At 45.3% G+C, this 14,888-nt stretch overlaps 1 protein-coding gene across 1 annotated transcript in view; it reads right to left on the bottom strand.

The window, feature by feature from the left end:
• Positions 1 to 5,216, bottom strand: part of DOK6 (docking protein 6) — a 412,619-nt gene extending 407,403 nt beyond the window's left edge. The window contains exon 1 of the mRNA XM_027961047.3: positions 5,111 to 5,216. Within this exon, the coding sequence (XP_027816848.1) occupies positions 5,111 to 5,176 (66 nt within the window). The 5' untranslated portion in view covers positions 5,177 to 5,216. The remainder of the gene's footprint in view (positions 1 to 5,110) is intronic.
• Positions 5,217 to 14,888: the final 9,672 nt, after the last annotated feature.

Here is a 14,888-nt window from a genome sequence, read left to right on the forward strand (position 1 = left end):
TGTATTAATGAGGGAGATTCTATAAAGGGACACATTTTCAGAAAGCATGTCTCATGAAAACATACTCCCTTCCATCATCAGGTAAAAGCTGTTTATAAAAGGACAGGAAAACTCAGAAGAGTTTGCAAGAAGCAGACAAGTAATCATCAGACAGGAATGGGGGTGTCTTGAGGTTTTAATCCAGGAGGGAAAGAGGGCAAGGGACAGACGAATCTATGATCAGTTGTTAGAACAAATGGAGACCATGCAGAAGAGAAAACCCTCAACAGATGATGAGCTCATCAAGCTTCTGCTCATCAGATACTCCAGAAGTGTGCTCTACTTTCACCTGCTTCCTCTATAGCTGGGTGGGGACACAGTGATTACCATAAGTCTCCTACATATGAACCTCAAGTTGCAAACTTTCAAAGACGCCAGTGTGCCCCTGTTTGCCAACTGTTGTACTGTACTACTGTACTTTTCAAGGTACTGTACTGTAAGGCTAAAAATGTTTTCTCTTTTGTGTGTTCTTTAGGTATTATTTGTGTGAAAAGTATTACAAACCTATCACCATACAGTAGTATATAGCCGATTATATTAGCTGGGTAACAAGGCTAACTCTGTTGGACTTTGGAACAAACTGGACTCATCAGCACTATCGGAATGGACCTCATTCTTACGTAGGGGGCTTGCTGTATTCCTGACCTAATACACCATGAGTAGTGGTGATATAGAAGATGCTGTGCTGTACTAAATCACTTCAGTCGGGTTCAACTCTCTGCGACCCTATGAACTGTAGCCCACCAGCCTCCTCTATCCACGGGGTTCTCCAGGCAAGAATACTGGAATGAGTTGCCATGCCCTCCTCAAGGGAATCTTCCCTACCCAGGGATCAAACCCACATCACTATACGTCTCCTGCATTGGCAGGTGGGTTCTTCACCACTAGCGCCACCTGGGAAGCTCCACTTACAGTTGATAATAACCCTGACTTAATACAACCTGACTCTGGAGTATTCATACACACATAACCAGTGTACACAAGCTGACAAACAGTAGATGCTGCATAATTATTTAACCATTTGTTGAACGTGTAATACCACCCTATCCTGAGACACTGCTTCAATACCCACACATACCACGCCAACCTCTCACCTGAGTACTAAGAACTAGAAAAAAGCTGCATAAAATACTATCTGTGAACTCCTGCCTGTGAATATGCACGTTGATGTATTTGAATAAAATTCCTTGAGAACAATGGCATGAGAGCCTAGAGACAGTCAAGTTTCAGAATCACAGTAGCCTATTTGCAGTCTGGAACTTGTGTACTGATGACAGTGATGGTAATGATGTGATGTCATTCACTATGCTGCATTTACTGCTGCTATATTTTTAGAGTCAATAAGCTAAGTATAAAGTGACTAAGTTTCAGTGATTGTGTTCTATCTGCAAACCAAGAATAGCTGGGGTATTTTGTAATATATGCCTTGTTGATTAAACTTAACCCATTAGAGGTTAGAAGAAAAACAGATAATCAAGGCTAAGAAATAAACAATACTGACCAACATGCGTTTGCTTTATTTTTATTACAGCTTTTAAGTACTCTTTTCTTTAAAAAGAAAACACTGGCCACCATGGTATCCTGTGAATTATAACATTAATCATGCAACAGATAAGATGGTGAGAAGAACTCAACTATTGTAAACGCTTTTAAATCCTGCAAAATGAAAATATAGAAACAGTAACGTATTACAATGAAAAATAATACAGAATTTAAAGAAATGATTCTTTATGAGTCATGTCATTGTATTTTTAATAATTGAACACCTTTAAAGATGCAATAATTTAACAAGAATATTTTTAAAGGACAAAAGTAAAATTCAGGAAAATGATTCTGTTTTTTTCCTCAAAATTATTTTCCTAAATGGAAGAAAAACTGATTGAGTGTAGACAAATTTCAAAGCAAAAAAGTGTTTAACATTTACCACTTCATCCAACTATTTGGCTGAAGAACCATCCACAACAGGTAGCACTGCTGCTGCTGCTGCTAAGTCACTTCAGTGGAGTCAGACTCTAGTTTCTATTAAAAGACACATGGCAGGGGCCCTTTCAAACACTGACCCGGAAGCACCTCTGGAAAAGTTGCCCCACAGGGTAGAGGGCAGGAAGTGCTTTTCTGCCCTCATTCAGCATAACCATAAGCACTAACTTGTGAGGAGTAAAGGGCATATTAAACATTTTATCTCAAAATATATTTTCATGTCATCCTTTTTATCTCTGATATGATTGGCCTCATACCTAGCCCTTCTCCCTCCCCTTAGAATACTATATAACTTATTTCCTGAAAGCATGGCTTCTATCCATAGTAAATCAAATATCTGTGCATATTTAATTAGATTTCTATTTTGAAACTTAACCCATAAAAGAACTATTATGTATCCACTGAGTTAAAAATATTTTGCTTACAAAAGTTCATAGTTCTGAGTCCATAAAATTAGGAATATGTATTATTAACTATGAAAATGAATGCTTAGATAATTCCTATATCTCTGATTTTGGGGTATGACTATACGTTTTCATTTTTAAGGCACACAATATTTACTTAGTGTTTTAACTATCTTAAGGGACACATTTAAAACTTACTAAGCTTTACAGAATCACGTGTGTGAAGTTCTGTCATTTGAACTCCCTCTTTTGAATACTACCATATTCTGAATAGAAAAGTTTCTAAAGTTTAAGTAAATAATATTTTCCAAAACAGTCAAAGCTAATGTAGCTTAATATTTTGATTTACTATTAAAAGCAGACAAAACTGTTTCAACACCAACCTATGAAATTCATATTTCTCAAGCAGAAATGGAACACAAAAGCAAGCCCAATGAACATAAACATGCTTTTACTGTTTTCTGGTTCCTTTACACAGGCATAGTTCTACACAGTGAGTGTGGAAACAGAGGCTTTGGAAAGGAAATGAACATTGGCACCCATCTTTAGGGGGGAAACTGTCTGGTGAACCAAGAGGACATTTCAAAGGCTGCAAATGTCGTAGTTACCCAAGAAGGATTCAATACCCTTCCCCTGGATCCTATCTTATAATTAAGTAGCAAATTCGGTTTTAATTGTAGGAAATCCTGGAAAGCTCTGACGGGGGAGGAATCCTACAGACTCCAAGGCCAAGTGCGCAAGGAGGTGATTTCTCAGCGTTCTGCTCCTTATTCTGATTTTCACATACAGGGTAACTGTTCAACCAGATGCCCGTCTCCCCGCGGGGCTGAAATCACCCACCAGCTTATAGCGTATGAGGTGTCAGACACAATGGAAATTTCAAGGAGAGGAGCCAGAGTGCCGAGCAGGCACCCTGTGGGAGAGCAAAGGGCGTCAAAGGTCAAGTTCCTGAAACCCTTCTCGTCCGGCCCACCCCCACGCTCTAGCTCCACATCTCGCGTTTCGGCTGATGGCTCTGGGGGCCACAGATGGAAGCACCGTGTCCCGGCCGCGCGCAGCTTTTCCCGGGGCGTTCTTGCTTCCCTCTCCGGGAAAGAACGCGTTCCTCTACCCAGAGGAGCCCCGAAACCTGGCCTAGTGGGGCGCCAGGCTGCGGGGGAGGGTCGTCACCCAGATCTGTGCTCCCCACTTGGACGAATCTGCTGGGGCTCGAGAAGGGGTCCCGTGTGTCCTTGGGGGTACCGTCCGCATCTCGAAAGTGAAGCCAGCAGGGGCAGCACCCACAGGCAAGTCAGCCCGGCCCCTTCCTCCGGCCCCGGGCACCTGCCCCCACCAACTGGCCACGCAGCGGCTCCTGGGTGCGGGTGATCCTTCTTTTGGGGACTCTGCCCGTCCTTAGTTTTCCAACGATATATTAAATATCTAGCATTTATCTTCTCCTTCTTTTTTCTTTTCCTTTATTTCCCCTCCTTCCTTCCCTTTAAATGAGAAAAGAAGTCTCCTTCCTTCCCTCCCTCTCCAAGTTAAGAGGGCTCATCTCTTCAGCAGAGAAAGCAGGGAATGTTCTCGGTCAAGGCCGCGTGGCCCCAACATCCCGGAGCTCCGCAGAAATGGAACTCAGAGAAGAGTGAGGCAGAGAGACATCCAGGGAATCGGGAAAATCGGCACCCTGGCCTCCGCACATGGAGCGTCCCTCGCGCCCTGGACCGGCCCGGCCCGGCCCGGTGGGTGTCAGGACTCAACTCCACGTTGCGCCTCCCCGAGGGGGCCCCCGCCCCGCGCTCCGACCCTGCCGCTCCGCACCCACACCCCGACGTCCGCCTAGTAGGGGCAGTGCTCCGCCCGGGTGACCCCCCCCCCCCTCCGGCTCCCTCCAGTCCACATCCCGGGTCCTCTACCACCGTCTACGCGTTCCTCTTACCTCCTCCTCCGGTCATTAGTGAAGTTTTTACAGCCCTCAAGGGTCTACACTGTCTCTCTCTCAAATCGGGCAGATCATCTTTCAAAAGACGGTGAGCGGGTCTCCAGAAACTTTTCGGCCGCCGAGGCTCCCGGGTCAGCGACCGTGAGCACTCGCCTGGCGCGCATACCCAGGCGCAGGTCCACCTGTCCGGGCGCACCCCGAGCCGGGGAGCCTGCCCGCCGGCAACCGCAAAACTCGCCAGCTCGCCCCGCAGAGACGCGCGGCGCTACCCGGGCATCGAAAAAGAAATTGGAAATGGGCTGGGGCAGCGGGGACTGGGAAACGGTGACGATTTTGGATACACACTCACAGGAGCGTGTGTCCACGCCCTGCACACCGAGCGGTTGTACCCCGAAGGCGCACACTTCCCGAGATCAGAGCCCTGTGGATGCTCTGAATGTAACCCCCTCTCCGGGGCGCATCCATCTCGGAACTGATCATCCTTTCGCCTAGGCGACTTCTCAGTCTGGGTCTGAACCAGCGCCGCGCAAGGGAGGATGCGGATCCGGGGGCTCCTGGCGCCCGAGCCCCATCTCCGAGACCCCCCGCCCTCCACCCCGAGGCAGGTGCGGGCCCCCAGCGCGGCCGAGCAACAAGCGGGCCGTGCGCCGGGGAGCCGGGTCCCTGTCCGCCTCCGTCCCCGCGTGGGTCACCTCTCCCCGCCCCCCACCGCCAGCCGCGCCAAACGGGCGCCGGGGACAAGAAAGCCGCGCGGGCGACTCACCCCCAGCTTCCTGCTGCGGATTTTCACGTAGCCCTGCTTGACTATGTCGTTAAAGTTGGAGGCCATGGTTGGCGCGCTCGGCTTCCCCGGGTCGAGAGCCGCCGCCGTCCGCCGCGGGGTCCGCGCAGGTCTCGCATGCAGCCGGCCGCCCCCGAGCTCCCGCCGCCGGGGACGCGGGCGGGGTGGCGGGGCGACCGCGGGCGGGGAGCGAAGGCGGCCCGGCGCTGCGAGCCGCGCGCGCCCTCCGCGTCCCGGTCCTCACCTCCGCCCCCGCCGCGCGCCGCCGCCGCCGCCCCCGGCCAGCACCCTCGGGCCGGCGGCTCCCTCGGCGGCGCGGCGCCGGCCGGAGCGCACCCGCGCCGGGGAGGGGCGGGCCGGGGGGGCGGGCCGACTCGCCCGCGCGCCTCCCTCCCCGCGGCCCGCGCGGCGGCGGGGCCCGGAGACGCTCGCCAGACGCGCTCCATCACTCGCGGCTCCGGCGCCGCGCTCCTCCCGCCGCCCCGCTCCCTCCCCGGCAGCCGGGGCCCGCTGCGCTCTCCCCGGTCGCGGGGTTCTTCCCCGGGCTCTGGCTCTCCACGCCCCGGACCGCACCCCGGTGACCCCAGGGCGGAGGTGGGGGGGGGGTATGCTCCCCGGGAAGATAGGCGAAGGAGGTGGGGGCGAGACAATTGTTTATTTCGAGGTCCGTGTTTACAGTGCGATTTGATTCCTGCCGCACACGCTCGCGTGCCCAGTCTGCGCCCCGTTAAGAAGTGTAAAATCGAGCCCATCCCGGTGCACACAAAGAGACCGATCGTGCGCATGTGTCTAGTCCCTCGGCTGCTGGGGAGACTGGAGCGATCAGGCGAGGCGCCGGCCGCCGACGTCCTCTCCCGAAGAGGCGGCTGGCCCTGGGTTGGAGTAATGTGTGCCGGCGTTTTCCTGAACTGTGGCTAAAAGCAGCTCGTGGCTCCCCGTCTTCTAGAGGAAATGGAGACCACAGCTGCTCCCAGTGGACGCAAACGATTCATTGAAACGTTCCACTCAACAAAGCAACGAAGAACTTTGTCCCCTTAATGTATGAACACATGACATTCAAGTCGGCTCTTCTCTGTTGTAAAAGAAATCTTAAGCTAAAAATCGTTTGATAAGATTGGAGGGAAAACGACGGAGTATCAAATGTTGGCTGAGGCAATGTAAGGATTTGTGCTAGAGGAAAGGATATTTAATACCTTAGTAGGTAAGGGTGTTTCTAATTAAGGAAAAAATGTATCAAGATTGAAAATTTTCTAAGTGACTCCTTTATTTATAGTCAATATTGAATATAACTTCAAAAGATCGTGTTTCTTTCTGCTTATTTGGGTTAGCAGTATTTTTCTAAGTTTTCAGGTAAATTTTCTTAGCTCTATTGGGATAATAGTAAGAGAGAAAGGAAACTACTTGATTGAGGGGAGGAAAATACTAAAATTTGCAGGATAAAGTAATATGCCCTTCACTCTACTAAATGGATGCCCCAAGGGTGATTTTTGTCCAGACATTAGCAAGAGTCTCCATCTAAAACCGTTATAACCCGGTGGAAACTCTGACTTATCTAAACAGCACACTATTCCTATCTGCTCATCTATGTAACCAGCACTGTTTGAAGACACAGTCATGCGGAGGACCAGGTGCTAGGCAGATCTCGATATATCCAATCACATGGCAATATTTCTTAGGCTGTCACTCTGGAATGAGCTCAAATTCTGACCTTTCCAGAAAACTTGCATAAACTCCCTATTGACTCCATGTGATTCCCCTTCTCCAAACACCTGGAGCATGCGTGTGCCTAGTCCACAGGAGCTAAATCTCTTCAGCTGTGTTGGACTCTGTGACCCCATGAGCTGTGCTCCTCCGTCCATGGGATTCTCCAGCAAGCATACTGGAGTGGGTTGCCATTTCCTTCTTCAGGGGATCTTCCCACCCCAGGGATCGAACCCACGTCTCTCACGTCTTCCACATTGACAGGCAGGTTCTTTACCACTAGTGCCACCTGGGAAGTCCCATTTGATACTACCTGGCTATTATTGGTTTCCTTTATCTGAAGACTGTTTTAGATTTGCAAATACTTTAAATACATTCAGTCCTCTTTGCAACCCAAGGAGACTTGCCATTTAATAGATGAGGAAACTGAAGCTCAGAGATGTTCAGTTTCAGAGGCACAATTTGAAGACAGGTTTTGTGTTCACAATAATTTCCCTGACCACTAACTTCCACCATCACTTATATAGTAATTGGTTTCCACAAATCAATTGTAAGCTGTTTGAAGTCAGGGATTAATTTTGTCTCAGCAACAATCTTAGGGCATACTCAAGGATAAAATAAGGGTGGTAGCTCTGGCTTTTAAAGATTATGGAAAGATGATGCCTTTGTTCATATGCTTATGTAGGTCTCTGTAATGCCCTAATATGATTTAACTATTTTCCTGTATTTACTTTTGATTCTTAGACTGCTGGTATAGTAATTTGTATGTGTATGTATACGTGAGTGTGTGTCTACAACAAAATTTCCTCCCCCTCTTTTTATACTGTTTGTTTGCCTCCTGAAAACACTAGGCTATGCTGTATAAATTTGTCATGTAAATTTTTCCAGATATGGATTGGTTGCTTGTATTCTCATGGCATCATTTATTTTAGTCACCTAAGTCTCAAACTATTAACGTGACTTATACATTTGAGTACATTCTTCTTTTTATTTTCAAGAATAATTTATGAGGTGTTGTATATATCCTACTGAATCACATCAAGGGTAACAAAATGTCTGATGCTCCCATTTGTTGGAGAAATCAAGTCTTGTCAGCTTGATCCATACATTACAAAATTCTCCTTCAAACTTCCACTTAATGGATTTGTAGCTTCTGATGATCACAGTTTAGATACATTCTTACAGATTGCAATGCTGTGATTTTCTGATTTGATTTCATTCCTGCGTTTATGAATTATTTTCTTACAAAACTCCTTTGCAAACTACAGGACTGCCCTGAGATAGATTCCTTGTAAGAAAGGCAGGGAATATGCTTGATTCTTAACCTATATCAACCCTTTTTTTTTTTCCCCCAGAAATACTGACTACGTTATAACAAACACAAAAGGAAACTCTGCTCCTTTTAGAATACCATCAAAGATGGTGTTTTGTGTATGTGACATGTCAACCCAACACAGTGCAAATTCTTTTCGCTGTTTGAATTCCTCCATCCTTGACCAAAAGGAACTGCTTCAGTAGAGGCTTTTTGTGTTTCTGTCAGTTTCCCATGAACCTTAATAGCTTTGCTGTGATCAATCACAAGATATCTCAGGCTCATCTTGCACATTTCCAACTCAAGACCTGGAATCCATTATGTCTTCTAGGAACCTTTGTTCCTTTTAATGGGAAATGAAATTCATTTCCCATAATCTGGTTACCAGCTTATTCTTTTTGCTACTGATTCTATGCTTTTCAGTTATTGAGAAATGAAACACTCTTCTTTTAGGAATAAATCTTAAAAGAGAAAAATTCTCAGGTTGTACAAATATTTCCAGTACAAATGAATGTTGACAGATTTGATATTTAAAGATTGCTTCTTTTCTTTTAAGGTTTCATTATGTGAAATATTTACAGATTTCCAAATTCAAACCTACCAAACAAGGTGCATTGAGAGATAATAGCTCTGATTTCTGTCCCTTCCTTCTGTTTTCTACTTCTCTTTTTAAGAAGCCATTTTTATCAGTTTGGGGTTTATCTTTCCACTGTTATTTTTGGCTATATAAGACAAGACACATGTGTGCTCCTATTTCTATATTAGTTACCAAAAATTGCATACTGTTCACACTTTTATCACTATAGTACCCATCCTCCAAACCGGGACCTCAAGATCCCCATCTCTTGGCCTGATGGGTTCATGTAATCCACCATTTGAGTCTGGGCTGGATATTTTGATTAACTTCTAGTGGACGGAATGGCAGAAGTGATGGGTGTCCTTCCTAGATTAAGTTATAAAAGACTGTGGCTTCTCTCTTGGGTGATCTTGGTTGGAGGCTCGCCCTTGGGGAAACCAGCTGCCACAATGTAAAGCAATCCGATGGAGAGGCCCCTGTAAATAAACCTGGAGGTAGACCTTCTCAGGCTTTCCAACAACCAAGGTGACCTACCTCACAGGTGGATTCTCCCCCAGGGAAGCCTTTAAAGACACCGCCCAGGCTGACAATTGGAGAAAGACCCAAAGACAATCAGCCACCTAAGTTGCTGCTGCTGCTGCTAAGTCGCTTCAGTCGTGTCCGACTCTGTGTGACCCCATAGAGAGCAGCCCACCAGGCTCCCCTGTCCCTGGGATTCTCAAGGCAAGAACACTGGAGTGGGTTACCATTTCCTTCTCCAAAGCATGAAAGTAAAAAGTGAAAGTGAAGTCGCTCAGTCGTGTCTGACTCTTCGTGACCCCATGGACTGCAGCCTACCAGGCTCCTCCATCCATGGGATTTTCCAGGCAAGAGTAATGGAGCGGGGTGCCATTGTCTTCACCTAAGTTGCTACTGAAAGTGAAAGAGAAGTCGCTCAGTCATGTCTGACTCTTTGAGACTCCATGGACTGTAGCCTGCCAGGTTCCTCCATCCATGGGATTTTCCAGGCAAGAATACTGGAGTGGGTTGTCATTTCTACTAGCTGTTTCTAAATAACAGAAGTAGTAAGATAACAAATGCTTGTCTCCATCTGCTAATTTGGGGGTAAGTTATTATTGGTATGCATAAATGGATAAATAGATTTTTGTTACCTGGAAGTAGGGTGCTGCCTTAAACCAAAACTGTATAATTGGGGAATGGTTTTGGAATCCATCACTGGTCTTGAGGAGTCTTTTTATTGGTGAAAGCTTTAAGTAACTGGCACACACTATTTGCAAAAGTTTGGAGACTAAAGACACTGTGAGTGAGATCTTACAATAAACTAAGGAAAATAATTGGAAATAAGAGGACGGAGCATTCTGGTTAGGTAGTGGAAGGAAACTTAGCAATATACCTTTTTGCAACTATGTGGAAACTAGGAGAATATACCTCATAAACTGTGTCATCAAGATAAGATTTCCAGGCAAAGTATTGGTGGGGGAGCCTTTTTCTTCTTCCTATTTAGTAAAATGAGAGAGGAGAAAGATAAACTGAAGAAAGGACCATTAAAGAAAAAGGAGCCAAGAACTGATGTTTTTTAATGTTCTCAGCCTTTCCAAGCCAAAATAGTGCCAAAATTAAGAAAAGGCTTTTGAACAAAGATCTAATCTTGGGCACTACTGTGAAGATTTGCTCTAAAGATACAGCCAAGGATGTGACTGTAAAATATGTATCTTTTAAGATTTCAGAAAATTAATGATTTTATTCACTTCCTTGGCTGTATCTTTAAACCAAAATTTTTGGCAGTGTCCTGGATGAGATCCAATAAAGAGATTCACAAGAAACCCACAAAGCTCTTAAAAGAGCTATATATGCAGGAACAGAAATAAACAAACATCATGTGGAATGAGAGGCACTTTGACTCAGAAAACAACAACAACAAAAAGCTACCTTTCATGAAAAAGTAAATATGATTGATTACTCAGAGGCAGGAATTAAATGTCTAGAAAGAAGAATCAAGAATTGTGGAGAAGTATTAGCAGATGGTGATTACAGCCATGAAATTAAAAGATGCTTACTCCTTGGAAGGAAAGTTATGACCAACCTAGACAGCATATTAAAAAGCAGAGACATTGCTTTGCCAACAAACATCCGTCTAGTCAAGGCTATGGTTTTTCCAGTAGTCATGTATGGATGTGAGAGTTGGACTGTGAAGAAAGCTGAGTGCCGAAGAATTGATGCTTTTGAACTGTGGTGTTGGAGAAGACTCTTGAGAGTCCCTTGGACTGCAAGGAGATCCAACCAGTCCATTCTGAAGATCAGTCCTGGGTGTTCATTGGAAGGACTGATGCTGAAGCTGAAACCCCAATACTTTGGCCACCTCACGCGAAGAGTTGACTCATTGGAAAAGACCCTGATGCTGGGAGGAACTGGGGGCAGAAGGAGAAGGGGACTACAGAGGATGAGATGGCTGGATGGCATCACCGACTCAATGGACGTGAGTCTGAGTGAGCTCCGGGAGATGGTGATGGACAGGGAGGCCTGGCGTGCTGTGATTCATGGGGTTGCAAAGGGACGGACACAACTGAGCAACTGAGCTGAACTAAACTGAACTGCTTCCTTCATCTTCAGGACTAATCTGGGAGCATCCATCATTTTCTCATTTAGATTTCAGAATTGTTAGGAGCCATGATTCTGCATACTTTTTTCTGCCTCCTTTTGAGCAGGAATGTGTATATAGTAGTTGTACTGTGCTTGTCCGACCATTACATGTTGGAACTGTGGGAGGCAGCTTCCTTGTGTTTTTAGATTCAAAAGTCTACAGTTTGAGAATGAAATCCACATTTGAGAAACTGCCTGAGGTACCACACTTAAAGACCCACACTGACAACAGCACCTGTCTTATATGACAAGATTTGGTACTTTGAGCTCATATTCTAAAGAAATGAGAATCTCAGGGGTCTTAGGAAAGGTAAACATATTTTGTATGTGAGGGACATGAATCACTGGAATCCAAAAGGCAGATTGTCGTTGGCAGCTTCGAAAAGGGGTCACAGAGGTCCCCCTACTTCCTTGTAAAAGCCTCTCCTTCAGTGTGGGCTGGATTTGTGAGGTGAAGTTGAGCAAACACAGTAGGGCAGGAGTGATGAGATGTCACTTTCCAGATTAGGTCATCAGAACACACAGGTGTCTCGTCTCGTTCTCTCAGGGATCTCTCCCCATCTTTAATAGACAAAATGAGCATACCTCTTCTTCAGTGCTGCTGCTGTTGCTGCTAAGTCGCTTCAGTCGTGTCCGTCTCTGTGCGACCCCATAGACGGCAGCCCACCAGCTCCCCTGTCCCTGGGATTCTCCAGGCAAGAACACTGGAGTGGGTTGCCATTTCCTTCTCCAATGCATGAAAGTGAAAAGTGAAAGTGAAGTCGCTCAGTCAGTGGTGCCCTCTAAAAGTAGTACGAATCCATGCAAAAACTTGAAATACTAGAAATATAAAATATTCCACAGCTTTTCATATTATTTTATGAATAATTTTTTAATGAATCTGGTTTTCCCTTGACTTTAGGATAAGTTTTGTTTATCAGGGGGAAAAGGCTAAGTTAAGCTGGCCTTCTTCCCTTGTATCATAAAGTGTTCCAAGGATGTAGCTTCTCAATGCATTCATCTTGACACATTCTGTGATTGACTTACTAAACTGGTTCTGGTACCTGTTCCCCTGTGAAGCTGGGCGGGGGGAGGGGAGGGCTTCATGCCTGCTTGAAATACTCAGGACCCCAGGTGGGTGTCCTGCTATCTAACTTACTTCTGACATGGTCTACCCAGAGATAGCATTGATATTCTGAGGGTTAAGAAATCTGACTCTTACCAGACTGCACCCCCTTCCTTCCCTCCACCCACCTCCAGGCTCCAGTCACGAGTCTAAGCCGTTACCTCTACCTCTGACTGACTGCATATACATCAGAGGCTTCCAAGCCCCCCACCACCCCGCCCCTTCTCTGGCTTGATTTTGATTCATTTGCTAGAGTGGCTCACAGAGCTCAGAGAAACATTTTACTTACTAGGTTATTGGTTTATTCCACGGCCTTTCTGAGGTCACACTGCTCTCCCAGCACCTCCACGTGTTCACCAACCTGGGAGCTCTCCAAATCTTGTCATTTGGAGTTTTTATGGAGGCTCTATTTGCATAGGTGGGCTTCCCAGGTGGCGCTAGTGGTAAAGAACTGCCTGCCAATGCAGGAGACAGAGGAGACATGGGTTTAATCCCTGGGTCCGGAAGATCCCCTGGAGGAGGAAATGGCAACCCACTCCAGTATTCCTCCCGGGATAATCCCATGGACAGAGGAGCCTGGCCAGCCACAGTCCATGGGCTGGAGAAGAGCGGGACATGACTGAGTGACAGCGCGCACACACTCACATTACATAAGCATGAGTAATTAAATCATAAACTTTAATTGACTCAACCTCCAGCCCCTCTCTCTGGTCCCTGGGAGGTCAAGGGGGTAAGGCTGAAAATCCAAAACTTCAATCACAGGATTGGTTCTCCCAACAACCAGGCTTCAACCTTAGGTGACTTCTGGGGATTCCAAAATCACCTCATTGACATCACTAAAGAAACTATGACCTCTTGGCCTCTTAGGAATTTCCAAGGGTTTTAGAATCTCTGCACTAGAACCAAGTAGAAGACCAAATATACATTTCTAAAGTCACAGTATCAGTCCTACTGGGTCTCCTTCTTTTTTAATATTTGAAATTTTTTGTGTTCATACTGTTGGAATTCCTCTCCTGGTTCACTTTTATTCCATTCCTAATAGGCTTTGCCTTTCAAAGAGTACTAAGGACTGAGGCCCAGGTCACTTACTCCACTTACACATTTTGTTGTGGTTGTTTAGTCGATAAATCGTGTCCAACTCTTTTGTGACTTCATGGACTGTAGCCTGCCAGGCTCCTCTGTCCACGGGATTTCTCAGACAAGAATACCATTTCCTCCTGCAGGAGATTTTCCCAGCTCAGGGACTGAACCTTTGTTTCCTGCATTGGCAGATGGATTCTTTACTGCTGAGCCACCAGGGAAGCCCGACTTACATGATGCAACATCACAAATATCTTCATGATTTTAAATTAATATATTGTGTTATATATACAGCTGAAAAAAAACTTTGACATTTGCATTTCTAGTCTCTTTCTTCTTTGTAATAGTTTGAGTTCCTTTCTTTTGATTATGTTTACAAGATGTAACATTAAGCATCATAATTGATGCTTTCGAACTGTGGTGTTGGAGAAGACTCGAGTCCCTTGGACTGCAAGGAGATCAAAGCAGTCAATCCTAAAAGAAATCAGTCCTGAATATTCATTGGAATGACTGATGCTGAAGCTGAAACTCCAATACTTTGGCTACCTGATGCAAAGAACTGACTCATTTGAAAAGACCATGATGCTGGGAAAGATTGAAGGCAGCATGAGAAGGGGACGACAGAGGATGAGATGGTTGGATGGCATCACTGACTTGATGGATATGAGTTTGAGCAAGCTCCGGGAGTTGGTGATGGACAGGGAAGCCTGGCATGCTGCAGTCCATGGAGTCGCAAAGAGTCGGACACAACTGAGCGACTGAACTGAACTGAACAAGATGTAGGTCTATTCTTTTCTCATTAATTATCTGTTGTTTTTAGTAATAAGTTCCATTCATTTTATTTTTTGCTTACCTTTAACACATAGCTTAAAAATGTAGGCCAAAAGATTTTATAAATTCAATAAGTAGTTTCCAGCTATATGTAGCCATAGTCCCATTCCTAGAGTCAGCCATATTTTAAAAGTCTTATATTTAGTTATTTGAGAGTTACTCCAAATTAACTGAAAGCTTGCCCTACTGTTTCTTTATTTCTCAATTTTAGAATTTATCTGGTATCAATTTTTTTCAAGGATTAATGCTTTTTCCCATATCTAGAGTTATACTATGAGAATCATTGATCTTGTAGAACTGTATATTTGATCAATTGTTTAAGTTACCTAATCATCATTATTTTTATGAAAGGTTTAGTCACACATTTGATAATTTGAGAAACAATAATCTTGTAAAATATCAGAATGTAAGTAATATAGCTAATAATGTTAATAAGTTCATAGGTGACGGTGGTGCTGGAGAAGACTCCTATGAGTCTCTTGCACAGTGAGATCAAACCAGTCAATCTTAAAGG

This window comes from Ovis aries, chromosome 23 (assembly GCF_016772045.2).
Source record: "Ovis aries strain OAR_USU_Benz2616 breed Rambouillet chromosome 23, ARS-UI_Ramb_v3.0, whole genome shotgun sequence".
NCBI classification, from domain to species: domain Eukaryota; kingdom Metazoa; phylum Chordata; class Mammalia; order Artiodactyla; family Bovidae; genus Ovis; species Ovis aries.